This window comes from Hemiscyllium ocellatum, chromosome 3, assembly GCF_020745735.1.
Source record: "Hemiscyllium ocellatum isolate sHemOce1 chromosome 3, sHemOce1.pat.X.cur, whole genome shotgun sequence".
Classification (NCBI taxonomy): domain Eukaryota; kingdom Metazoa; phylum Chordata; class Chondrichthyes; order Orectolobiformes; family Hemiscylliidae; genus Hemiscyllium; species Hemiscyllium ocellatum.
The window spans coordinates 144,360,399-144,388,380 of record NC_083403.1 but is presented as its reverse complement, the minus strand read 5'-3'; the positions used below and the strand labels follow the sequence as shown (position 1 = coordinate 144,388,380).

General features: G+C 41.8%; 1 protein-coding gene across 6 annotated transcripts in view; it reads left to right on the top strand.

Moving 5' to 3' along the window:
* LOC132835003 (putative Polycomb group protein ASXL2) overlaps positions 1-27,982 on the top strand; it is a 310,992-nt gene that overhangs the window by 273,205 nt on the left and 9,805 nt on the right. For all 6 annotated transcript variants that reach the window (XM_060854233.1, XM_060854277.1, XM_060854260.1 and 3 more), the window contains one exon: positions 26,188-26,293. In XM_060854233.1, coding sequence (XP_060710216.1) covers positions 26,188-26,293 — 106 coding nt within the window. The remainder of the gene's footprint in view (positions 1-26,187; positions 26,294-27,982) is intronic.

Below are 27,982 nucleotides of genomic sequence, written 5' to 3'. Positions count from 1 at the left end.
GGATCTAACGATAACCCCACAGCCTGGATCCTCCTGAAGTACCAGCAATGACCACCACTCTCAGTGGCGCAACCAGCATTGGCGAAAGACTAGCAGCTGAAGAGAGTGAGGTATTTGCTCCGAGCACAGTGGACACCCAGCAAACCAATGCTGAACTGGCTTTAAATCCAGTCGTAAGGGCCTGGAATGGCCAAGTGACCAGGCGAAAGTGAGGACTGCGGGTGCTGGAGTTTAGAATCGAGAATGTGGTGCTGGAAAAACACAGGAGGTCAGGCAGCATCCGTGGAGCAGGAAGACCAACGTTTCAGGCAAAAGCCCTTCATCAGGAATGGCCAAGGAACCAGTCTAATCGTGTTTGCGTTAAAGCCCATCATTCATTCTGTTTCTACACAGATGCTGCCAGCAATATTCCCCCTCAGCTGTGCTGCATCCTACACCTTACTGCTGAGACTGGACTTTAAATTACTGCATATGGCTGACCCCACAAGAAAATTTAGTACCCCAGAACAAATCTGGGGCGGCACAGTGGCTCAGTGGTTAACTCTGCTGCCCCACAGCGCCAGGGACCCAGGTTCAATTCCCGGCTAGGGCAACTGTCTGTGTGGAGTTTGCACGTTCTCCCCGTGTCTGCGTGTGTTTCCTCCGGGTGCTCCGGTTTCCTCCCACAGTCCAAAGATGTGCGGGTCAGGTGCATTGGCCATGCTAAATTGTCCATAGTGTTAAGTGGATTAGTCATGGGTAAATATAGGGGAATGGGTGAGTTGCTGTTCGGAGGGTCGGTGTGGACTTGTTGGGCCGAATGGCCTGTTTCCACGCTGTAGGGAATCTAATCTAATCTAATCTAGAATATTATGAAAGTACATTGCTGGGTATTTCCAGCATTTTCTACTTCCCATTCATCCCATGCTCAAACCAGTCTGCTAGACCACCCTTTATCCCAGTGTTTGAGAAGTCTAATCTTGAGTCACCTCCCTCTGACACACCACTTCATCTCAATACTGTGTCCAAGTCTCACTTCCCTCACCCTCCTTCCCGAGTACTGCTTACCTAACCCATCCTGTCCTTGAACATAGAACATTACGGCTCAGTAAAATGGCCTTGCTGCTGAAGATTAATGTGAAGAAAATGTAAAACAAAAACAGGAATTGCTGGAGAAACTCAGCAGGTCTGGCATCATCTGTGGAGAGAAAATAGCGTGAATATTTCAGATCCAGTGACTCTTCTTCAGAACAGAAGAAAATGCGACACTGACTCAGAGTTAGAACAAACAGAGTTGTTGTCTCTGGTTTGTTACCCGTGCCACGTGATAGAGAGTCGAGGAATAGGGAGAGAGAGCAGTTAAATGCGTGGCTACAGGGATGGTGCAGGAGGGAGGGATTCCAGTTTCTGGATAACTGGGGTTCTTTCTGGGGAAGGTGGGATCTCTATAAACAGGATAGTCTACACCTGAACCTGAGGGGCGCCAGTATCATTGGGGGGAAGTTTGCTAGTGCTCTTTCTAACTAACTCTGCAGGGGCATGGGAACCTGGACTGTAGCTTTAGGGTACAGGACCTTGAGTGTAGGGAGGTTAGGAACATGGCATCAGTCTCAAAGGAGGGTGCCTGTAAACAGGAAGGTGGCTTGAAGTGTGTATACTTCAATGCGAGAAGTATACGAAATAAGGTAGGTGAACTTGCAGCGTGAGTTGGTACTTGGGAGTTCGATGTTGTGGCTATTACGGAGACATGGGTAGAACAGGGACAAGATGGTTGTTGCAGGTTCCAGGATTTAAATGTTTTAGTAGGGTCAGAGGTAGGGGTAAAAGAGGGGAAGGTGTGGCATTGCTTGTCAAAGATAGTATTACAGCAGTGGAAAGGACGATGGATGAAGACTCGCCATCTGAGGTAGTTTGGGCAGAGCTTAGAAATAGGAAAGGTGAGGTCACCCTGTTAGGAGTTTTCTACAGGCCTCCTAATAGTGCTAGAGATGTAGAAGAAAGGATTGCGAGGATGATTCAGGAGAAGAGTGAAAGTAATAGTGTGGTTGTTATGGGGGTCTTAAACTTTCCAGATATTGACTGGGAAAGCTATAGCTCGAGTACGTTAGATGGGTCGGTGTTTGTCCAATGTATGCAGGAGGGTTTCCTGACACAATATGTAGACAGGCCAACAAGAGGTGAGGCCATACTGGATTTGGTTCTGGGTAATGAACCAAGCCAGGTGTTAGAATTGGAGGTAAGTGAGCACTTTGGGGACAGTGACCACAATTCGGTGACTTTTACTCTAGTGATGGAGAGGGATAAGTGTGCACTACAGGGCAAGAGTTATAGCTGGGGGCAGGGAAATTATGATGCGGTGATGCGTGGCTTGGAAAAGTAGGCTTCAAGGGAAGGGTGCAATCGATATGTGGAGCTTGTTCATGGAGCAACTATTGAGTGTCCTTGATAAGTATGTACCTGTCAGGCAGGGAGGAAAGGGTCGTGTGAGGGAGCCATGGTTTAATAAGGAATTGGAATCCCTTGTTAAAGGGAAGAGGGCGGCCTATGTAAAGATGAGGCGTGATGGTTCAGTTGGGGCGATTGAGAGTTATAAGGTAGTCAGGAAGGATCCAAAGAGAGAGCTAAGAGCAGCGAGAAGGGGACATGAAAAGTCCTTAGTTGGTAGGATTAGGGAAAACCCAAAGGCTTTCTATAGGTATGTCAGGAATAAAAGGATGACTAGGGTAGGAATAGGTCCCGTTAAGGATAGTCGTGGGAAGTTGCATGTGGAGGCTGAAGAAATTGGGGAGACACTGAATGAATACTTTTCGTCAGTATTCACTCAGGAACAGGACATTGTTGCCGATGTGAATATTGAGTCACAATTAATTAGATTGGATGGTTTTGAGATATGTAGGGAAGAGGTGTTGGAAATTCTGGAAAGGATGAATATAGATAAGTCCCCTAGGCCTGATGGCATTTATCCTAGGATTCTCTGGGAAGCAAGGGAGGAGATTGCAGAGCCATTGGCCTTGATTTTTATGTCCTCGTTGTCTACAGGAATAGTGCCAGAAGACTGGAGGATAGCAAATGTGGTTCCCTTGTTCAAGAAGGGGAGTAGGGATAACCCTAGTAACTATAGGCCAGTGAGTCTCACTTCTGTTGTGGGCAAAGTCTTAGAGGGAATTGTAAGGGATAGGATTTATGAACATCTGGATAGGAATAATGTGATCAAGGATAGTCAGCATGGTTTTGTGAAGGGCAGGTCGTGCCTCACAAACCTTATTGAGTTCTTTGAGAAGGTGACTAAGGAGGTGGACGAGGGTAAAGCGGTAGATGTGGTGTATATGGATTTTAGTAAGTTGTTTGATAAGGTTCCCCATGGTAGGCTAATGCAAAAACTATGGAGGTATGGCATTGAGGGGGAGTTGGAGGTTTGGATTAGGAATTGGCTGGCTGGAAGAAGACAGAGGGTAGTAGTTGATGGTAAAGGTTCATCTTGGAGTGCAGTTACCAGCGGTGTTCCGCAAGGATCTGTTTTGGGACCATTGCTGTTTGTCATTTTTATAAATGACCTGGAGGAGGGGCTAGAAGGTTGGGTGAGCAAGTTTGCGGATGGTACAAAAGTCGGTGGAGTTGTTGACAGTGAGGAAGGATGTGGCAGGTTACAGCGGGATATAGATAAGCCGCAGAGCTGGGCAGAAAGGTGGCAAATGGAGTTCAATGTCGTTAAGTGTGAAGTGATTCACTTTGGTAAGAGTAACAAGAAGATGGAGTACTGGACTAATGGTCGGATACTTGGTAGTGTGGAGGAGCAGAGGGATCTTGGTGTCCATGTACACAAATCTCTGAAAGTTGCCACCCACGTAAATAGTGCTGTGAAGAAGGCATATGGCGTACTGGCTTTTATTGGTAGAGGAATTGAGTTCCGGAGTCCTGAGGTCATGTTGCAGTTGTGTAAGACTCTGGTGCAGCCGCATCTGGAGTATTGTGTGCAGTTTTGGTCGCCATACTATAGGAAGGATGTGGAGGCACTGGAACGGGTGCAAAGGAGGTTTACCAGGATGTTGCCTGGTATGGTAGGAAGATCGTATGAGGAAAGATTGAGGCACTTGGGGCTGTTTTCATTGGAGAAAAGAAGGTTTAGGGGTGACTTGATAGAGGTGTACAAGATGATTAGGGGTTGAGATAGGGTTGACTATGAGAACCTTTTTCCACGTATGGAGTAAGCTATTACGAGGGGGCATAACTTTAAATTAAGGGGTGGTAGGTATTGGACTGATGTTAGGGGTAGATTCTTTACTCAGCGAGTCGTGAGTTCATGGAATGCCCTGCCAGTAACAGTGGTGGACTCTCCCTCTTTATGGGCATTTAAATGGGCATTGGATAGGCATATGGAGGATAGTGGGCTAGTGTAGGTTAGCTGGGCTTGGATCAGCGCAACATCGAGGGCCAAAGGGCCTGTACTGCGCTGTATTTTTCTATGTTCTATGTTCTATGACGTTGAATCCTGGGACACCATCATCCTGGACTGAACCAGGTGGAGTCACCCTCTGTCTTCTGTCAGCTCGCCAATTTCTAAATCACCCTCAATCCCATGCCTTCATATTTTGTGCAATAACCTACCATGGGGAACCTTGTTAAAAGCCTTACTGAAATCCATATACACCACATCAACCACTTTATCCTCGTCCACCTGTTTGGTCACCATCTGAAAGAATTCAATAAGGTTTGTGAGACTTGACCTACCCTTCACAAAACCGTGTTGACTATATCTAATCGATGTATTCCTATCGAGATGATTATAAATCCTATCTTTTATAATCCTTTCCAAACTTTACCCACAATCAAAGTAAGGTTCACTGGTCTATAATTTCCAGGGTTGCCCCTACTCCCCTTCTTGAACAAGGGAGCCACATTTGCTATCCTGCAGTCTTCTGGCACTATTCCTGTAGACAATGATGACATAAAGATCAAAGCCAAAGACTCGGCAATCTCTTTTCTGGCTTCCCAGAGAATCCTAGGATAAATCCCATCCAGTCCAGAGATTTATCTACATTTACACTTTCCAGAATTGCTAATATCTCCTCCTTGTGAACCTCAGTCCCATCTAGTCTAGTAGCCTGTATCTCAACATTCTCCTTGACCTGTTGGTGCTTTCCAAATCTGCCCGTAAAATACTGCCACTGACATCAATCTGAGAAACAAGAATAGTATTAACTGTTTAAATACCTTAATGAAGTGAAGAGCGGGGAGATATTTCTAACAGAAACCCTCTGCCAACACTGATAGGGTTAGCAGAGTGCACCCGCTCCAGTTGGGGAATATTAAGACCGATTTTGGAAGTTGATTATCATTTCCCATATCTTATTGTTGTTATTGTCCATATCTCTCATGTACTGGGATGATTATATTCTGTGTTCTGAAGATGGCTTGTGATGCTGATTTGGGATCGGAAAACTTTATATCACATATGGCGTTGTTGTCATGAGGAATATCTGGTTGTGTCTTAGTTTGGGCTGCAGCTTTCTCACTGCTCTTGCTTTTCTTCATATTGTCATTTTGTTGGGTCTCAAAATGCTAGAATCATACCCAGAGAGTCTGACTCCACCTGGTTCAGTCCAGGATGATGGTATCCCAGGATTTAGTGTCAATATCGCATTTTCTACTGTTCTGAAGAGGAGACACTGGATCCGAAATGTTAACTCTGCTTTCTCTCCACAGAGGATGCCAGACCTGCTGAGTTTCTCCAGCAATTCCTGTTTTTGTTTTAAATTTTCTTCACATTGACCTTCAGTGCCATGTCCTTGTAACACTGCCCTCGGCCTTCTCTGGTGTACATGCCCAGGCTGAGCTGGTAGAAGGTACCTATTTTGTGAACCTGACAGCTGGCACATGACTGATATGATCAACCCAGCTGAGCTGAAGGCAGATGATCATCATGGCTGTTTGTGAGAGAGGGCAGTGTTCGAGTGCCTGCCCTCCCACTTAACATGTCTGATCTTAGGCAGGCGGAATTGTTGGTATCACCTCAGTGATTCTCCTGGCCATAGTTGTCTCTTTTTCAGCCTTGTTCCAGAAGTCAGGGTAGACGAATGAGCTTGGTTTCAGTATTGATCTTCACAATGTGTTAACACTCACTTCCTTAGCTGGCTAAAGGCTACACTGGCAGATCTCGGGTGATCCTGGATTTCTTCCTCTATATTGGCCCTTCCATGAAAGATAATGTCCATGGTACTGGGCGTGTTATACATTTCCAGCCACTTGTTATGAATTCAAATAGAGCTGAGGCAGATGCATTTGGAGGTTGCTGATGAAGGGTGTTGTCTTTTGAATCTTCAGGCTAAGCCCCATTTTCTCCCCTACATTTCAGTAAAGATGATGGCTTTTGTGAGAAGATCCAATTCTGACACAGTTTGCTGAGTATTGCTAGGGTCCCTTACAGGCCTTCACAGCAACTAAAGTGGCCCATGACATGAGGAGTCTGACCACACAAAACCTTTCTTAATCATTGCCCAGGTTTTGCAGATGGACTGGTGGACCTAGGTGTTTTCTTGTTAGAATTCTTTCTTCTAAGCTTTCCTGTGTTTTTGTTTTGTCTTTTCCCTCCCACCAGGAGAAGGGGATAGAGAGATGCTTTCAGTTTACTGGCTCTGGAGGGCCAAGCTGCCCTGTACTTAACAGATTTATACCAAACTGCAGCTCAACCAATTCAAGGGCTGTTGCTAGGCAACATTTCCTTAATTTTCAGGCTGTTGTTGCTATTCTGTCTCAAAGCATCCCCATTGCTTCAAAAAGCAATTTTGGGTGCGCAGTTAAAAATGTTCATCACTCAATTTTTTTTTCAAGTTGCAAAACTCTCCTGTTTCTCAGCTTTTAACCAGTGTCTCACTTCCATTCAGTTTATAGTCTTCAAAAGAAAAATATGTGGTCACAACTTAGGTACTATATTTAAGACATTACTTGAAAATGTTACAGTTCAATTGATGAGCTACTGTGATAAAGATTTATAACGTTATTACCATTTACACATTTGGATTTGAATATGAGGACAAATGTGTCTTTGGGTTTAGTTCTGTGAAGGGGACTTTTTAAAGAGGTCCAAAAGTGATTTAGCAACAATGAGTTCAAATATAATTTCTAAGAAAGCATGTAACTTCAGTTCAATGACTAGCAAGCTGCCTGGACAGCTAATTGCCGAATATTTATAATGATGAGTTCTACGATCAACAGAGGAACAAATCATCAGGGACCACCAGCCGGTTATGTTCAGAAGAAAAAGATGTATCGGCAAAAGGGTGGGGTGTTTGTGGAGTTCTTTGTGGAGTTGACATAAGTCTTTAATAATAAAAGCAGAAAGTGCTGGAGCAACCCAGCAGGTCTGGTAGCATCAGTGGAGAGAGAAACAGAGTTAACGCTTTGAATCCGGTCTGGACTGACAGGAACTGGAAAATAGTGTTTTTTTACACTGCTGCCATGGGAGGAGGGACTGGAACAGATGGTGAGGGTGCCCATTGCGAAAGACAGTGGGAGTGCTCGCGGTGGTAAAGGAAGTTGGGAGGCAAAATAGGAGTAAACTCTATCTATGTAAAGGAGAAAATAGGTATGCTGTACTAAGTGTAAAACCACAAAGGCACAAACAGGGCATAGCTTAGACAGGATTGTAATCAAATGAGAGGGCAGAGGTCATGTTCTGAAATTGTAAAACTCAACGTTGAATCCTAGAAGCTGGAAGGTGCTTCTGTGGAGAAATATGAAAAATCAAGTTATTCTCACAGACAGAGCAGAGATGTTCAGACAGTTTGCCTATGGTCTCATCAGGGTAAAGGAGACCACGCTGTGTGCAGCAAATACAGTAGACCATATTCCATAGGAATGACCCAAACTTCCCAGTTAACTGCCATCTCAATAAACCACCTTGCTCTGATACTAACATTCCCATCCTGGGCCTACCTCAGTGTTCCAATGAAGCTCAACACATGGAAAGAACACCTTATTTTCCACAACTTCACTGGGGTTTAGAGATGGATTTTGCTGGGAAAATGGGTTAGATTGCTTTATTTTTGCTGTCATATGAAAAGAGCTTTCAAGATTGTCACAGAAATAGCTTTTTTAAAATTCTTTCGTTTAATAAAGTTGCATGTTCTTTCTTAAAAAGTGCATTGGCAGCCGGGAGTGAGTATGTTCAGGGACTGACCACAACTGTAACCATATTAGGAATAATTAGGAATGTTGAAACAGTGTTCTACTCTGAGTTCTCTTTTGTCCAGTATCACTGCCAGCAGGGATCATAACACCACAGACACTTAAACCATGGACTAAAGACCATCTTTCGTGTGAAATTTTTACAAGGTAGACTTGGTCGATTGCTGATGGTCACTTGCAGGTTGAGCACAATCAGTCGGTAAACTCAGTAATACCTGCAGTTCCATTCCAAATCCTGCTGTTCAAAATTAAAGCGCATATGAGTAGAAGAAAAGATCTCTTTCTTTAAAGAGGTTGTCAACTCCTGTTGGAGCCACAGTGGTTGGAAAAAAATCCCCTAAATGAGGACCTCTATCAAAACTGAACAGAATGGGAATTGGGGAAAACTCTCCTGGAATCATACCATGCATAGGAAGATGGTTGTGGTTGTTGGAGGTCAGTCATCTCAGTTCCAGGACATCCCTGCAGGAGTTCCTCAGGGTAGTGTCCTAGGCCCAACCATCTTCAGCTGCTTCATCAATGACCTTCCCTCCATCAAATACACAAAGTTCAGCACTGTTTGCAACTCCTCAGATACTGAAGCAACCCATTTCCAACTGACCGATATCCTGCACTGGATTGACAAGTGGCAAGTAACACCACTCAATTACCAGACAATAAATATCTCTGACAAGAAAGAATATAACCACCCCTCCTTTACATTAGATGCCAACACTGAATTCCTTCACTGTCAACTTCCTGGGGTTTACTAATTATTAAACACTGACTGGACCAGCCAGTAATACAGCTGTCAGAGCAGGTCAGAGGCTAGGAATCCTGTAGAGAGTTACTTACCTCCTGACACCTCAAAGCCTGCCTGCCATCTACGAGGCGTGAGTCACGGGTGTGATGGAATACTGCTCACTTACCTGGATGAGTGCAGATTTACCAACACTCGAGAAGTTTAACACCGTTTAGGACACGCAATCCATTGGATTTGTATCAAATCCTCAAACACCCACTCCTTCCATCACCAATGCTCAGTAGCAGCAGTGTGTGCCATTTACAAGATGCACTACAGAAATTCACCAATGATCCTCAGAACCTACCAAACCGACAAGCACTTCTGCCTGTAAGATACGGGTAGCAGACATAAAAACACCACCACCTTCAAGTTACCTCCCAAGCCGCTCACCATTCTGACTTGGAAATATATCGCTGTTCCTTCACTGTCGCTGAGTCACAATCCTGGAATTCCCTCCCTAAGGCCATTCTGGGTCAACCTCCAGGAAATGTTTGGGTCTTCAGCTGATCCCTAAGTGACACAGGCCATGTATGGATTTCACTGACATCTTTCAAAGACTTAAAAGAAGGGATTTTTCAATAAGTTCACAAATTCTCCTGAGCAATTCCTTGAAGTGGGAACAGGAACATCTGTCCATGCAGCCAGAATTTCAAGATCCAATCATGATGGGTAAAATTCCAGCAAAGTAAACTGAGCCTCTGTTCCAGATCCCCTCTGGCAGAAAAGTAATTAAATTCTTTCAAGCTACAGAATTTGTGGATTTTGTATACCCCTTGATTTTTTTATTTACTAAACCTCTGTTGAAAATAGGTTCTTCAAATCATAAGCTTTTGCAGGAAGAAACTATCCATTTCCTCCATGTCTCATGACTATTGTGCAACTTGACAGTGAAATACCAACTGTCAGGTTCCAGTGTTTGGAATCTAACTTAAGAGCTGTCTGCAAAATAGTTTACTTACACACTACCAAAGCAATTTATTTAAGTGATTATTTAATTTCAAGACTGGTTGTTTTTGACTTTTGATAAGCTACAGCTCCTCTTTGTTTCACAGTAATAACTGGAATCAAATTGTTGATTTTCTTTATAGCAATAGCACAGAAAGGAATTATTGTTTAGACTTCAGGCTGCCAAATGTAATCAGAATTAACTATGTTTTGAATTCTGTCACAATTCTTTGGCTTGACAGGGTAGTGAGGAGGTTACAGTTGTTTACTTCCCTTTCTGGCTGGATAGCTTCTTAGCAGTTGGTTATGTTACGCTAGTTGCATATGAGAGTAATTTTATTGAAAACAATCTATACTGCCTGTACTCAGACAAGTAGAAATTGATTACATGGAGTATCCTGTACTTGGGTCGTCTGCCTGTATTTAAATGATTTGGAGGGGCCGATGTTGGACTGAGTGGACAAAATTAAAAATCACACAACCCCAGGTTATAGTCCAACAGTTTTATTTGGAAGCACTAGCTTTCAGAGCGCTGCTCCTTCATCAGGTGGTTGCAGAACAGGACCTGCTACACAACCACATGATGAAAAGGGAGCACCGTGGAAGCTAGTGCTTCCAAATAAACCTGTTGGACTATAACCTGGGGTTGTGTGAATTTTAACTTTGCTTTTAAATGGTCAGTGTGAAATTACTGAAGTAATTTTTCATCATTGTAAAGTCAGTAAAACCTTTTTGGGATGCTTGTGCAGAGAATGTACTACAGCATTCCTGCATTACGTACTCGGGGAACTATGATTATTCAGTCTTCAAATAATGTTCATTTAAGCTATCTTTATTCCATCTGTGCACTTTTGATAACCCTGAAATCAGATTATTGACATGAGCTCACTTAGTGATTTCTTAAATTTATTAAGGCTTTTTATACTGTCACTTCTGTAGGTAATCTATTGACATCCTAGTGGCCTTTTATCAATAGTTCTTTGTTTTGTTGTAATTTTGACTCCTTGTTTGTTGGGATTCAAATATAATATAAAAGCAAATGCTTATAGTACAATAACACATTCTGATTATGAAAGCCCTTCAGTGATAATCATAATGACAGGGTGAGTAAAAGCTTAGATTTTGGGAAGGGTCTTAACCAGAGAGAAGGTTCTGAAATGGTGCAGTGTTTTGGGGAATGTATTGCATTACTGAAGCATTTGGCATTCCTGCAGGACAAAAGGGAATGGCAGAAATGTCGCTGCCAGAGAAACAGCTCATTAGACTGTTGCCCAATTTATTTCATTTAAATATCTTCATGCTGATGAATAATTTTATACTTCCCTAGGTCATTATGGTAGGTGACTCACTCCCAGTCTCCTCCATTATCATTTGGATTCACCAACTTGAAGCATTTTATGTCAGTTTGGGATTGACTTTCTTTCACTTAGCCTCATCGTGCAGTGAAATATCTGATTTATAACCAGTAATTCCCAGAGCAGTGTTATATTGAGTGATGCAGGAGGATCACACTTTGTTATCTGAGGTTCTCATGGCTCAGTAGGTCTCCAGTATTGGCTTTCCTTCAGCATAAGTGATTGTAGTGCAACTGGAGGCTGAGGTCAGCAAATTGCCAGCCCATGTATTCGAGCAACTGGCTCCAGTTAACTGCAAGCAACGTGAAGTGAGCTGGGATGAGGTCATTGTGAGCCAGGTTAGTTTTACCAGGTTCAGAAAGATGCTATTGTTGAGGAGCAATCCTACTCAGTGAGAGAGAATCCATTGGTTCAGACCTTGGTGAACGTGCTTGGCTAGCTAGTCAATGTTTTGATTATTACTGAATGCTTCTACATCAGAATGCCCCTGAATGATACATAGTGACAAACTTACTGAACCTTAGCCTTGAATTTCTCATATTACTGGGCTCTTTATTTATTTATGGGCATCATGGTGGCTCAGTGGTTAGTACTGCTGCCTCACAGCACCAGGGACCCAGGTTCAATTCCAGCCTTGGACGATTGTCTGTATGGAGTTTGCATATTCTCTCCCCGTGTCTGTGTGGGTTTCCTCCCACAGTCCAAAGATGTGCAGGTCTGGTGAATAGGCCATGCTAAATTGCCCATAGTGTCAGGTGCACTAGGGAAATGAGTCTGGGTGGGTTACTCTTTGGAGGATCAGTGCGGGCTTGTTGGGCCGAAGGGCCTATTTCTACACTGTAGGGAATCTAATCTAATCTTTCTTAACAAGCCTTTGCACAAAAACAAGCAGAATTCTGTTCATATGAAACAATGCTTCCTGTGACAATAAAAGTTAGCACCGCCAGCTGACACTGTACTTTCCTAGCAAGTGTAGGTGGCAAATTGATGGTTACCAGAAGACTGCAGTAGATTTTTAAAATGTCAGTCAGTATATTTAATTAACAATGGCTCTGTCTTTTAAACCCCAAACACAGATACCTGGCCATTAAACAAAGATCAATAGAAAAAACAGAGGCCTTTGAAATGTGGATGCTGAGCTTTGGCTCAAAATTGCATTTACAGATTACAAGACAAGTTGCAAGAGCGATTTCAGACGAGAAATTCAGAAACAAACATGTCAGTATTTTGGGCACTTGATCAGAGCTGAGAAGCTGCAGAGATCCTTGCTAGGTGACAAGGCAGTGGGCAGCAGAAAGAGGGTCAGCCCATGTATGAGTGGATATCATATATGTCAGAGCAGTTACCAGCAAGCTTCAGTCAGCAAAGTGCAGAACAGTCATGTGATCTGCAGCTAGTGATCACATGATAGCCATCGCTCCAAGCAGAACCAGCAGTTTTTCATACCATTGTATTTCACTGTGTCTGCCTTTTACTTCCTCAGGTCAAAGTTACTTTTCTAACTTTCTCTAATTCTTAGCACAAAATATTGCTTAGTAGATGGGATGATTTTATAGCTGACAAATCAACTGGATGAGCACTGAAGGGTGTCTTCCACAATAAGCTTTTGAATCATGTACAAATCCTGATCCGGTTAATGTGCTCAGATATTTGCTTTAAAAGCCTCAAAAGTATCCATATCCTCTCTTAAAAATGTTTCAAATACATTTCATAATTATTATTAACAGTGAGGCATTAGATTATACTATAGGTTGAGGTTATCTGTAAACCTTCTGACCCAAAATGGGACAATGTTCCATCAGGACCTGTTCAAAAAAAGGCTGTGTCCCTGCTGACCTGCTCTCATCTGAGCCAAATTTAGCCACCTATATTCTTTTACTGTTTAGTTTCCACCACTCACCAGTTTGGATTACTGAGGCTGGACCCTAAAAATTATGAAATTATGCTCTTAAAATGAGTGACCAGCTAGGACCTTCTGCTAATCAGCTGCTCAACAGATGAGTTACTTTTTGGATTTTCTTAATTAACCAAATAGTTTTCATTTTGACTGTTTCACTACTTTAGTGTGACTACATACTTTTTTCATGAATAATTTTCATATTACTTCAATTCTTAATTTTTATTTCCAAAGGGCGGCACGGTGGCACAGTGGTTAGCACTGCTGCCTCACAGCGCCAGAGACCCGGGTTCAATTCCCGACTCAGGCAACTGTCTGTGGAGTTTGCACATTTTCTCTGTGTCTGTGTGGGTTTCCACCGGGTGCTCCAGTTTCCTCCCACAGTCCAAAGATGTGTAGGTTAGGTGAATTGGCCACGCTAAATTGCCTGTAGTGTTAGGTGAAGGGGTAAATGTAGGGGAATGGGCCTGGGTGGGTTGCTCTTTGGAGGGTCGGTGTGGACTTGTTGGGCCGAAGGGCCTGTTTCCACACTGTAAGTAATCTAATCTAATCACTTTTGTCAGCACTGTCTTCTAAATATGCAAAGATGCTAAAATGATATCAGGTTTTTTTTGGTATTCATATTCCAAGGATACCATCTCAAAGGAGTAAAGAAGATTGATGTTTCTCCATTGGTTTCCCTCCACATGAACCAGAAACAAAGGAGGGAACCAATCCAAGATGCTCAGTAATCCAGACAGACAGCAGACATTCAGCCACCATTAATTACATGCTCTCTCACTGACTGGCTAGATGTTGCTACCTTGAAGGCTAGGGAATGATGCAGATAAGGCAGAAACATTGGGTGCTGCATGTTCTAAAGAAAGCAAGAGAAGCAGAGTGGATATGGAGGAGAATGTGACTTATTAAAGGCTGGAAGCTTTCGCTTTTGATAGAGTCATAGAGTCATACAGCATGGAAACAGACTCTTTGGTCCAACCAGTCCATGCCGACCATATTCCCTAACTAAGTTAGTCCCAGCTGCCTGTGTTAGACTCATATTCCTCCAAACCTTTCCTATTCATGTGTTTATCTTAATGCCTTTTATATGTCTTAACGTTGCCTACATCCACCGCTTCCTGTGGAAATTCATTCCACACATAAACCACTCTCTGTGTAAACACGTTGCCCCTCACGTCCTTTTTAAATCTTTTTCCCTTTACTTTAAAATATTCCCCTTCATTTTGAACTCACTCACTCGAGGGAAAAGACCATTCATCTTATCTATGCCCCTTTTATAAATTTCTATAAAGTCACCCCTCAACTTCCTGCATTCCAATGGAAAAGGTTCCAGCCTCTCTAACCTATCATTATAACTCAAACCCTCCATTCCCTATTCTGAATTCTTTTCAATAATATCCTTCCTATAGATCTCTCAGGGTTCATCTGAAAAGAGGGATAATGGTAGAGCAATCAAACTCATATGAAGGCATTGTAACAGATGATAGGAATTAGACAAGGTTTAACAAATGTCTAAGCTGATGCAGTGTTTTCACTTGTGGCAAGAGCAGACAACACATCTCAAAGCATCCGGAACTATCTGGAGCTTCAAGGAACACTTAACATCCAATACAACATCGACAGTTTCCAGCGAATCATCACTTGGAATGAGCTGGCTTGAACTTGAGGCACGCAGGCTTTTAGTAATGGAATGAATAAAACTGCCTGTTGATTCAAGGCACCAGTTAAGTGGGCTGGCATGGGATTTTCTCCAATTGCAGTTATGTTTGTCTGCAGGGTAGTGGTCATCATTAATCTGACCCCATGCACGCCGGAGAAAAAGAGATGGGAGTGAAGATTCTGCCTTCATTCAGGATATGAGAGCAGAGGTGAAGGAAGACAGTTTGGTAATAACTGTGGGTTGTGTTTGTGGTTGGTGTCATGAATTAAAAGTGTTTATGACAGTTGGCAGGATTGGAGGTGCATTGGGTAGGTGACGCCAGGGAAGGATTTAGACACGTTTATTTCAAAGTGATGACATTAGGGACCAGGTTGCCAAAGAATTGTCAGCAATGTAATAAATGAGTTAATGCTAGCAACTACAGCACCAGATTTTACAATTGTAATAATGGCCAAACTGTCAATGATTGCCAACATTACAACTGTGAAACTAACAGCAACTATAGGTATGTGCTCACAGAAATTCAAAGGTCACTGTCTGTATTTTCCATGCTGTTCTGTTGGATGTGTTATGGAGGTCCGAGCAGATGACGTAACCGATGTGAACTGATGTTTCAACCGAACTTTCCTTTTCAGGATGCATTACCACAGTCAAATTATGTTGTTGAATTAAAGGCAATTGGACTTTGACAATGTACCACGTTGTATCCAAGTCTACCGCTGAAGAACTGTCTGATGCTGTATGTTTTTGGAATGTTTCATTTCTATATCAAGAGGAGGATTTCATAGATTTTTAACATGAACATATTTTTAAAGAGTGCTTTCTTCCTGTGTATATGTCTTAGTCTTTATTGTGCTCTCTTTAAAATCTATAAAACTTGAATTTTAAAAGTATGTTTTACTTCCTGCATTAATGCCCGTGAGAATTATTTAATATGATTAACTGCTGAACCTGCTAAATAGCTTCATTAATGCTGGACATCTGAAGATTCCCTTGAAATGGCACCAGATTTAAGCTACTAGGAAAGGGAAATCCATCATGGAGATCACTCTATCTTTGTGGGCAGATTTATAGAGTCATAGAGATGTACAGGATGGAAACAGACCTTTCGGTCCAACCTGTCCATGACAACCAGATATCCAAACCCAATCTAGTCCCACCTGCCAGCACCCAGCACATATCCCTCCAAACCCTTCCAATTCATATTCCCATCCAGATGCCTTTTAAATGTTGCAATTGTACCAGCCTCCACCACATCCTCTGGCAGCTCATTCCATACACGTACCACCGTCTGTGTGAAAAATGTTGCCCCTTAGGTCTCTTTTATATCTTTCCCCTGTCACCCTAAACCTATGCCCTCTAGTTCTGGACTCCCCCACCCCGGGGAAAAGACTTTGTCTATTTACCCTATCCATGCCCTTCGTTATTTTGTAAACCTCCATAAGGTCACCCCTCAGCCTCCGACGCTCCAGGGAAAACAGCCCCAGCCTGTTCAGCCTCTCCCTGTAGTTCAGATCCTCCAACCCTGGCAACATCCTTGTAAATCTTCTCTGAACCCTTTCAAGTTTCACAACATCTTTACAATAGGAAGGAGACCAAAATTGCACACAATATTCCAAAAGTGGCCTAACCAATGTCCTGTACAGTCGCAACATGACCTCCCAACCCCTGTACTCAATACTCTGACTAATAAAAGGAGAGCATATCAAATGCCTTCTTCACTATCCTATCTACCTGCAACTTCACTTTCGAGGAGCTATGAAACTCCAAGGTTTCTTTGTTCAGCAACACTCCCTAGGACGTTACCATTAAACGTATAAGTCCTGCTAAAATTTGCTTTCCCAAAATGCAGCACCTTGCATTTATCTGAATTAAACTCCATTTGTCACTTCTCAGCCCATTGGCCCATTTGGTCAAGATCCTGTTGTAATCTGAGGTTCTTTGAGATCAGCAATAAAGGTCATCACAGACTGTAGAAGCTGGACTGCTCTTACTCTAAATTGAGTGATTTGTAACTTTTAGGGTTCTGTGCAAATTACATAACCCCAGGTTATAGTGCAACAGGTTTATTTGGAAGTACGAGCTTTCAGCACTGCTCCTTTGGCAGGTAGTTAGGACCATAAGACACAGAATTCATAGCAAAAGACCATAGTGTCATACAATCAAGCAATGTATTGAACAAACCTAGATTGCTAGATTAAAGATACCTTAAGTTATCTTGGGAATGTGACTTGAAAGAAGTTCTGGGACTTACATATTAATGTATTGAAATCTGCATCCCAATTTAAAAGATGAAAGACTTAACAACAATCTAGGTTTGTTCAAGATATCACATCAGTTGTATGACACTTTGATCTTCAGCTATAAATTCTGTGTCCTGTGAGCCTGCTGTACTAGCTAACTGATGAAAGAGCAGTTATCTGAAAGATACTTCTTCCAGATAAACCTGTTGGACTATAACCAGATGGGTGACTTTTAACTGTGTTCTGATTGCCCTTTGGGAGATAGAGATGGTTGCTTGTGACACTTGGCATTTCCCTCACTTTGAAGGAGTATAAAATGCTGACAATATTTGGTAGTTAGTAATCTTTCCAGTGTAGAAGCTATAGTTGATAATTAGTTAGTTTATTTAGAGATACCGTGGAAGAAGCCATGATCACAATCAAGGGCAACAGTTCCGCACGGCTCCTCATGTGAATATGAAACTGAAAACAAATATTAAAGATGTCAGAAATCAAGTACAGGTCAGGTACTGACAGCAAAAGATCTTCACCCAAATCCTGAAAAGGTAAGAGCTGCAGTGACCAACAGATATAAAAACCGTGCAATGTTTGGGTGCATTCACCAGCTATCTGGTAAAACTTCTGTCAAATTTGTCATTGGAATGTGAAGAATCACATTGGCTGGTTGCCAAGATAGTGCAGTGGTCGTGGGACACAGACAAGCAGTGTTCACTAACACCACCAGCACATGCAGAAGTACTGTGATGTAACTGACAACATCATGCTGCACTGGGATACCATCAGAACAGGACTTGATTTATTATCTTTGATTTTTAACTTGTATCTCTCACAACTTCAGGTAACATTTGCATTTCTGGCAACATCTGGTCTGAAGAAGAGTCACATTAGATTCAAAATATTAACGCTGTTTCTCCCATAGATGCTGCTAGACCTACTGAGTTTCTCCAACACTGTGTTTGTTTCTGATTTCCAGCATCAGCAGTATTTTACTTTTATCTCAGAACTCAAATGGTAACGTCCAAATATACCTTTTTCAGAAATCTACACAATTTCACTTTGGAATGAAATAGATATTTAACAAAGAGGAAATGCAGATTTTTTTTTCCCAAAACACAAGGTTTCATCACCCAAAGCATTCAGGTATTGCGGTGATGTTCCCACCAAAGTATTGTGATTGCACTCTTTAGTAAAGGGAAAATTCAGCCTTACACCAGTTTCATTTACTTTCTCTTTACAACCACAGTAATTATCTCCATTACTAGCTCAACATTTTTAAATGTTAGGCCATTAGCAATTGAGGTATTCCAGTTATTATTTTGCAAAATGTTAATTAATTTTGCATGCTTTGCAATTCAGACATTCCCTGAAAGTGTTATAATTTCACTGGTGAAGACAGCATTGATTCGTGATGACTACATTGGGAAAATAATTGGGAGCATCATTAGTTTTTGGAATTGGGATGGCACAGTGTCTCAGTGGTTAGCACTGCAGTCTCACAGCACCAAGGTCCCAGGTTCAATTCCAGCCTTGGGCGACTGTCTGTGTGGAGTTTGCACATTCTGCTTGGGTTTCCTCCGGGTGCTCTGGTTTCCTCCCACAGTCCAAAGATGTGCAGGTTAGGTGAATTGGCCATGCTAAGTTGCCCGTGGTACTAGGTGCATTAGTCAGAGAGAAATGGGTCTGGGTGGCTTACTCTTTGGAGGGTCAGTGTGAACTGGTTGGGCTGGAAGGCCTGTTTCCATACTGTGGGAAATCTAATCTAGTCTAAACTCTCTTCGCAGTGAGCAGCAAGGATATGGTCATTGAAATATACTAAAGGCTGAGATGGATAGGTTCTGGCTAACATGTGAGTCAAGATTTATCACGCAGAGGACAGGAAATTAAAGTTAAGGCAATATCAGCCAGACGTGATGGAATTGACTTCTTATATTTGTGTATCTATCTGCATAATATTAAAGGAAATACTCCTAAAGTTCCACATACAGAGGAACCATAGGTTTCAGTGTAATCATGTTCATTACAGGAACAGGAGTTGACTATTCAATTTCTCAGCCATTCCTCTGAAGAGGAACCCACCCAGACCCACTCCCCTACATTTACCTCTGACTAATGCACCTAATACTTTTTGATTGTGGGAGAAAGCTATGCAGACATGGGGAGAATGTGTAAACTCCACACAGACAGTCACCTAAGGTGGGAATCGAATCCGGGTCCCAGGCGCTGTGAGACTGTAGTGCTAACCACTGAGCCACCGTGACACCCTAGCTCTGTCACTCAGACCATTCATCCTCCTTTGTTCAATACCCTTTGATAACTTCATTTTATAAAGGTTTTACTGATCACAATTTTGAAAATTGTAATTAACCCACCATCGTCAAGCTTTCCAGGAAGTGGGTTTGAGCTTTCTCCAATTGTTTGAGTGAGGAAATGTTTTCCCATTTTCACTGGATTCCTTCAAAAGACCGAATAGTTTCTATACCACTCCTAATGAATCCAGTAATTGTGTTACACAATTCAAATAGAGCATCTAGAGACTCAAGTTAATCTAATCTCCCATTAGGATGAGGAATTATTGTAGTAGGGATTTGGAGTAGGATTTTTCCTGGCATATTGTGATAACGTTAGACATTTAGAAGATAATGTTGCACTGAGTCACCTGTTGCTAGGTCAGTGATGCACATCAGTCAAAGTCTCCAGAATTTAGTCCTGGAATTACAATGTGAGGTTTTTGTATTCCAACATTTGACACCCTCTTCTTAAATTCCTGCCTCAGCAGTTTTAGGAGCACCGTGTATTCATACAAAATTAATGCGTTTGCATTTAAAGTAAAGTAGTGGAGATGAATTTCAAACAAATCTGTAAAGCCTTTGTTTGTTGATATGTCACAGCCTATTTTCCAGGCCTCATGTTTCAGCTCTGGACTGCTGTGAATTTAAATGAGTGGTTGTAGTTTAAAATGATACAGGCACTGCTTTGTCTGAAGTAAGTGAATATAAGCTGTACTTTACGAATAAAACAATTCTGCAAAGTTGTTTGAATGGTGAATTATTCATCTCCATGCTTACTATAATCAACTCAAAATGCATAGAGACAATTGGGAAGAGTAAAGAGAATCTATTTTTCATAATCGATGTGTTATGAAAAGTGTGATTTATATTTGTATTAATATCACATGTAGAATTTGGATTTCTAACTAGTGGCATGTTGATGGTTACTTCTTTGAACTGTTGGAAAAAAACACCCAGTCAGTGAGTCCTTCCAGAAACAGTGACCCAATCCAATATGTATCAGGAGGGCAGGTATCTGTGAGTTCCCAGCATGTCGATGAATGATTGCTAAGGTATTCACAACAGGAAAAGTAAACATTGAAAGGCATCAGTTTGCTTTTAGACTAATTGGGGTTGATTTTAACTTGTAAAAAGTCCTGAGTTTGAAAGCTTCAAGCCAGTTTTGGAGGAAATCTAACCATGGTCAGAACCAAATATGATATTTCTCCAAGAAAGATGTATAAGACAATTCAGGGAAAGCTCTGTTACTTTTGTGTAAATGTTTAGCTTGTGAAAGTTCTAGACCAGGAATGCTTCGTTAGAAATCGCCAGAATATTAATCAACTTTGAAGAGCTAAGCTTTCTGTTTCGCGAGTATTCATGTAAGAAGATTTAACTGCCTTTACCCAATTCTGCTCTTTGAACTGTAAAGCCAAACCTAAAAATTTGAAATAGAGTGGTAAGTTATAGAGTCATACAGTTATACAGCACGGAAACAAAGCCTTCATTCCAGATTGTCCACACAGACCATATATCCCAATCTGACCTTGTTCCATTTGCCAGCACTTGGCCCATATCCCTCCAAACCCTTCCTATTCATATACCCATCCAGATGCCTTTTAAATGCTGTAATTGTACCAGCCTCCACCACTTCCTCTGGCAGCTCATTCCAGACATGTACCACCCTCTGTGTGAAAAAGATACCCTTCAGGTCCTTTTTAAATCTTTCCCCTCACACCCTAAATGTGTGCATCTCTATTGAACCAGGTTGGCCATGGTTTGATGGTGTTCACAGAGTCTGCTAGGGCCACAAATAATGCTGGTATGCTATTCTGTTGCTGTTGATGCACCACAATGTTTTGGGCTGCTCAGTATGTCTTTATATAGAGGTAAACATACTCCACTTAATATTGAGATAGTGCACCACTGCAAAGTAATCGATATCTTCATGGTGAAGTGTAAAGTTTTAGCATCACGTTACTTTTGTGAATATTATCATGGGCACACGTCTGCAACAGATTGGTTGTGGCAAATGACGTCAAGAAGCTTCTTTCTGTGTGTTAACTCAACTTGGCACTACTGGGTTTTGCTGTGCAGGTGAAATTCCTCTGTTCTTTGTCCATTACAGCTTCTGCCAATAATGTTCCACATGGTTCATCACCCGTTGAGGGTAATTGATTATCACTTTGGCTTTGTTTGACCTGAATCCTAAGAATTAACCACATCCTGAACTAATCTCACAGACACCAGATCATTCCATCTCAGTTTGCTTTCCTCTAATGGCCTTATACTGAGGTGAACCAGGATCAATGTCCCCTTTAAAATGTAACCACTCAGCAAACACAGTTTATTTCAAATTGTTTTCCTTTAAGGTATTTTTCATGATTGTGCATGCAAATTACCCCTCACAGAACAAAGACTGCATACAACCATCCAAGACATTGCAAAAACCTGGATACAGAATTAGCTGAGTAATAAAAAAAGAGTAGTGGTCAATGATTTTTTTTCTGGCTGGAGGAAGGTTTATGGTGGAGTTTTCCAGGGTCAGTAGTGGGACCCTTGCTTTTCTCTACATAGATTCATGCTCTAGATCTTGGTGTCCAGCGACAATTTCAAAGTTTGTAAATGACAACAAACTTGAAAGAATTGTAAACTGTGAGGAAAATAGTGTCAAATGTGTAAGGTGATGAACTTTGAAGAACATTGAAAGACAATATAAAATAGAGGGTAAAATAGAGGGGCAGAGAAACAGATCATTGCACAGACAATGAAGGTGGCAGGACAGATGGAGAGAGAGTTAATAATGCATGCAGTGCTCTCAGCTTTATTAATAGGGTATAGACTAAAAGGGCTAGGGGTTGTGGGATGATGTTGAGCTTGTACAAGACACTTGTTTCACCTCAGCTGGACAATTGTGTACCATTGTTGACACCACATCATTTGTAAGGTGTGAATGCATTGTAAAGGGCGCAGAAGCAACTTTCCAGAATGTTTCCAGAAATGAGAAACTACAGTGATGAGGATAGATTGAAGAAATTGAGACTGTTCTCTTCGGAGAGAGGAAGACTGAGAGAAGATTTGTTACGACGCAGCAGGGAACCCCTCTGTGAACCAAACCAAACACCCTGAAAAGTTCACCTCACCTCATAATCTTTGAAAATGTGAGTGACAGAGAACTCCAAAATGCCACTATTTTAAGAAAATAACATCAGTTTATTTTTTAACTCTAAAAGTGAACATTAAACAAAAAAAACCTATTCACAAATCTAAGCCCACTTTTCTCTTAACTGCTTACTATCTGACTCCAACTCTATAACAATACACTGTTCCAATAAGACATTTATTAAAATTACATTAAGTTAATCTCAAAACACATAGTCTCTGTCTTCTTCTGTGTCTTCACTCTTCTGGCTGCTGATCTCCCTGGGTGATTGGCTTTCTTTTTGCTGCAAGTATGTTTGGGCGGCACAGTGGTTAGCACTGCTGCTGCACAGCACCAGAGACCTGGGTTCGATTCCAGCCTCAGGCGACTGTCTGTGTGGAGTTTGTACGTTCTCCCCGTGTCTGCGTGGGTTTCCTTCAGGTGCTCCGGTTGCCTCCCACAGTCCAAAGATGTACAGGTTAGGTGAATTGGCCATGCTAAATTGCCCACAGTGTTAGATGCATTAGTCAGGAGTAAATACAGGGTATGGGAATGGATTTGGGTGGGTTTATCTTTGGAGGTTCAGTGTGGACTTGTTGGGCTGGAGGGCATGTTTCCACACTGTAAGTAATCTAATCTAACAAAAAATGACAAGGTACCTTTGATAGTGAGTGTTTTCTAATTTCTTTGAGAGCAAGATGCTAGATTCGCAGTTAGATCTCCAACAGTTTCTCTCTCTATGGCAGCAACTCTCTGTTGAAGAGTGTGGTGCTTGAAAAGCAGCATCTGAGGAGCAGGAGAGTGAACATTTTGAGCATAAGTTCTTCATCACGAATGAAGGGGTGGCTCAAGGGGGCTGAGAGATAAATGGTAGAGGGGTGGAGGAGATGTGCTGGAGGGCATCATGGACCACATACATTCGGGACACCACCCATGCCCTCCACCTCCTCCATGACTATCATTTCCCTGGCCCCCAATAGCTCATCTTCACCATGGACATCCAGTCCCTGTACACATCCATCCACCACAATAAAGGCCTCTAAGCCCTCCATTTCTTCCTCTCACACTGACCCAACCAGTACACTTCCAGTGACACTCTCATTTGATTGGTTGAACTGGTCTTCACCCTGCACAATTTCTCCTTTGAATCCTCCCTCTTCCTCCAGCCAAAAGGGATAACCATGGGTACCCGCATGTGCCCCAGCAATGCCTGTCTCTTTGTTGGGGACGTGGAACAGTCCATCTTCCACAGCTACCATACCCCACCTTTTCCTCCGCTATATCAATGACTGTATCAGTGCCACCCTGTGCTCCCACAAGAGGTTGAACAGTTCATCAATTTCATGAACACCTTCTACCCCAATCTCAAGTTCACCTGGACCATCTAGGACACCTTCCTCCATTGTCAAACCCTTACAACTCAACACCCAGAGGAGGAATGCCTCAATTTCCACATCAGGACCCTCCAACCATATGCGATCAATGTGAATTTCACCAATTTCCTCATTTGCCCTCCCCCCCACCTTATCCCAGATCCAACCTTCCAACTCGGCACCGGTCTCTTGAACTGTCCTACCTGTCTATCTTCCTTGCCACCTATCCGCTCCACCCTCCTCTCTGACTAATCACCATCATCCCCACGTCAATCCGCCTATCACACTCTCAGCTACCTTTCCCCCCAGCCCCACTCCCCTCCCATTTACCTCTCAGCCCCCTTGGGCCACCCTCTCATTCCTGATGAAGGACTTTTGCCCGAAACGTTTATCCTCCTGCTCCTCGGAGGGTGTCTGACCGGCTGTGCTTTTCCAGCACCACACTCTTGACTCTAATCCCCAGCATCTGCAGTTCCTCACTTTTTCCTCGGCAGTTACTTCTTGACCAATTTCTAAATGCTGGCATGTTTTTACACCTCCATGACACATTAAATTCTTATAATTTAATTGATTTCCAGATGTCAAAACAATAAATTCAAACTCGATTGGATTTTAGTACGCTGGGCATAATTTAAATTGATTGGTTAAATTTGAATTGTTATCAAAGCAGCAACCAAACCTCAGGTATCCATTTCAGATCCAAGTGTTACATTTGTTCAATTTTCCAGTAAAGTCTGGGGCTGCCATCTAGTCATATCACAGAGATGCTTCTAATCTCTCTGTGCAGAGCAGCATTGTCTCTCTCTTAAAGGTATAGTACAAGCCTTCAACTTCATAACAGATTTAATAGAAAGTCTCAAAGTCATGAGTAGCTGGGCAGACTAGATAGTTCACTCGATGGAAGCTGTTCCCACTTGTAAAAGGAAGAAAGAATGAGATGGCGTAGATTTAAAGTGGTATGCAAATGAGGGGAGAGTGATATGAGAGAAATTTTGATCCCACAGTGGGTTATTGAGTACGGAATGCTCTGGCCTGTGAATGTGGTGGAAGCAGGCTCAGTGAGCTATTCAGATGGTATTGGATAATTATTGGTTTGGAAATGGTGTGCAAGGATATGGGAATAGGCAGGAGTCATTTGTGGGCGGCATGGTGGTTAGCACTGCTGCCTCACAGCGCCTGAGACCTGGGTTCAATTCCCGATTCAGGCGACTGACTGTGTGGAGTTTGCACGTTCTCCCCGTGTCTGCGTGGGTTTCCTCCGGGTGCTCCGGTTTCCTCCCACGGTGCGGGCCAGGTGAATTGGCCATGCTAAATTGCCCGTAGTGTTAGGTAAGGGGTAGATGTAGGGGTATGGGTGGGTTGCGCTTCGGCGGGTTGGTGTGGACTTGTTGGGCCGAAGGGCCTGTTTCCACATTGTAAGTAATCTAATCTAATCAGTGCTAGACCAATACAGGCACAATGGGCTAAATGACCTCTTTCTACATTGTAAGGATTCTGTGACATTAAAGAAGCAGTTTACTTTTTATAATAAGCATGTAACCCAAATGGTTACTTTGCTATTGGCAGCACATAAATAATTGAATTTATGAAATCCCGAGTGCATTTGGATTTGAATCATAGTCAGGGGATGGTGTTGGGGAACAGATGAGAATTTGACTTATGGTGTGTTTTAAGATCTTTCAAATTTTATTCTACACTTAAATAGCTTTGTTTTTTTAATTACCTTGCTTGTGTAATAAACTTCTGTTTTATTGTTTACGAAAATCTACGTGTATCATTGTTTGTGAGTGACCATCACTTTTAACACAAAAGAAGTATGATCTATCAACCCAGGTTTCAGTCTGGGGTCTGAGGCAGTATTATCAGCTGGGATCATATCAGCTGAAGAAATATCTTGATTTTATGGTGTTTTATTTTCTAACCATAAATTATGGTCCTTGTTCAGCAGCCAAACACTTGCTGAAATCACCTTTCAGTGACATAGAACGGTTTGCTTCACTCGACATGTGCTGGAACTGCACTGATTTCTCTGATATTAATATTTGCCCTCAGCTTGAACTCACAAATCAGAATGTAAACACCTGTATTCTTTGGAAATCCAAATTTAGATTCTAGCCAGCCAGCAATCATTATCGTCGATTGAATCAGTTTTGGCTGTTCTAAGTTCAAAGCTTGATATTTGAAGAAAATTTTGTCCAAAATGTACATCTATTTTGAAAGCATCTATTTGATAGGATAGATTAGAAATTAGTACAGCCAAGGGAATTAGGCCATCTGAGGCTGTGTTTTATTAATATTCATACCATCTCACTTATAGCCTACTTCATCAGCTGTAACTTTCTACATGTTTATCAACAGGAGAGTTCACTCCAGAAATGCAGCTGAGAATACGACAGGAAATAGAAAAAGAAAAGAAGGTGGAACAATGGAAGGAAAGCTTTTTCGAGAATTACTATGGCCAAAAGTAAGCAATCTCATCATATTTCAGTCACTGTTTTGCCTCTTATTCTACTATCTCATTTTTTGGGATGATATTTGAATGAAGGATTATGGTGACAGGGCAGGTAAGTGGAGCTGAGGTCACAAAAGGATCAGTCATGATTCTATTGAATGGCAGAATAGGGTTAAGGGGCCAGATGGCCTACTCCTGGTCCTGGTTCTTATAGTATTTAATTTAGAGCAAAAGATTCCTGTTCAGTCATTCGTTGGTGGGATAGTCAACGATGAAAATGTTATCTAAGATTACAAAGGGGTCTTGATTAATTGGGTCAGTGGGCTGAGGAGAGGCTGATGATGTTTAATTTGGATAAATGTCAGGTTTTGCATATTGGTAAAACAAACAAGGGCAAGACATAATAGAGTTAATTGTAAAGCCTGGGTATTGTTGTTAACAGAGAGAGACCTTGGGGATGAGCTACATAATTCTTTGAAAGTAGCATCACAGGTAGATAGGTTGGTAAGAAGGTGTATAGCAATAATCTGTCGATTGAGTATAGGAATTGGGATGTCATGTTGAAGTTGTACAGCACATTGGTGAGGCCACATTTGCAATACTGTGTACAGTTCTGGTTGCCCTGCTAATAGGAAGGATATTATTAATTTGTAGAGGGTTCAGAAAGGATTCTCCAGGATTTTACAGGGATTTGAATTATAAGGTAGGAGAGGCTGAATGGGCTGGGATTTTTTTCACTGGAGTGTAGAAAGTTGAGGGGTTACCTTCAATAAAGTTTCTAAAATCAAGAGGAACATAGGTAAGGTGAACAGCATGGGTCTTTTCTCTAGGTGGATGAGTTGAAAACTAAGGGACCTATTTTTAAGGTGAGAGGGGAAAGATTTAAAAGGGACCTGAGGGACAACTTTTCCAGACAGGGTCATTCATATGTGGAATGAACTTTCAGAGGAAGGGGTAAATGGAGGTACAGTTATGACATTTAAAAGACATTTGGATAAGGTACATGAATAAAAAAGGTTTAGAGGGATATGGACCAAACACAGGCAGGTCAGACTAGTTTATTTTAGGAAACTTGATCAGCGTGGATTAGTTGCACTGAAGAGTCTGTTTCCATGTTGTATGACTTGATTGAAAGTGCTGTTGTACAGCAGATACCTGTTTGAGGTAGCAGTATAAGCCAGAGTTTTAGCTAAAGAATCTTGTTTAATAAAGAAGAGACATTTTGTAAGTAGAAAGGCAAAATAAAAGCTGTATTTAATATAGTCATGAGTAATTAACTAAACTTTTCTTTTGCATTATGTAGAACAGTTGTAGCTACCGTTTTCTCTCTTGCCAGCTATAAATATGTCCTACAGCCAGTACAATTTATAGGGATCTAATCTCCATGGAGAGTATGAAAGAAAAAATAGATTTTTTGAATGAACGAGGAAAGATAATTGATCCGTATGCTAACACTTCTGCAGCTGTGGGCATGTAGGGACTACATTCTTTGAAAAATACATTTGATTGACAATGTATGCAAAAATATCAAATTAGTTATTTAATACTAATTATTGTTCCACAGTTGTCCACTTTGACAAGATTACTACCTTCAACTGGCATTAAATTGAGACAAGTCTAATCTAGAGGTGTTTATGATCAATTTTTAATTTTTGAATAATTGAAGTTTAGTTGTTTTATGCACAGGCATGAAATTATTGA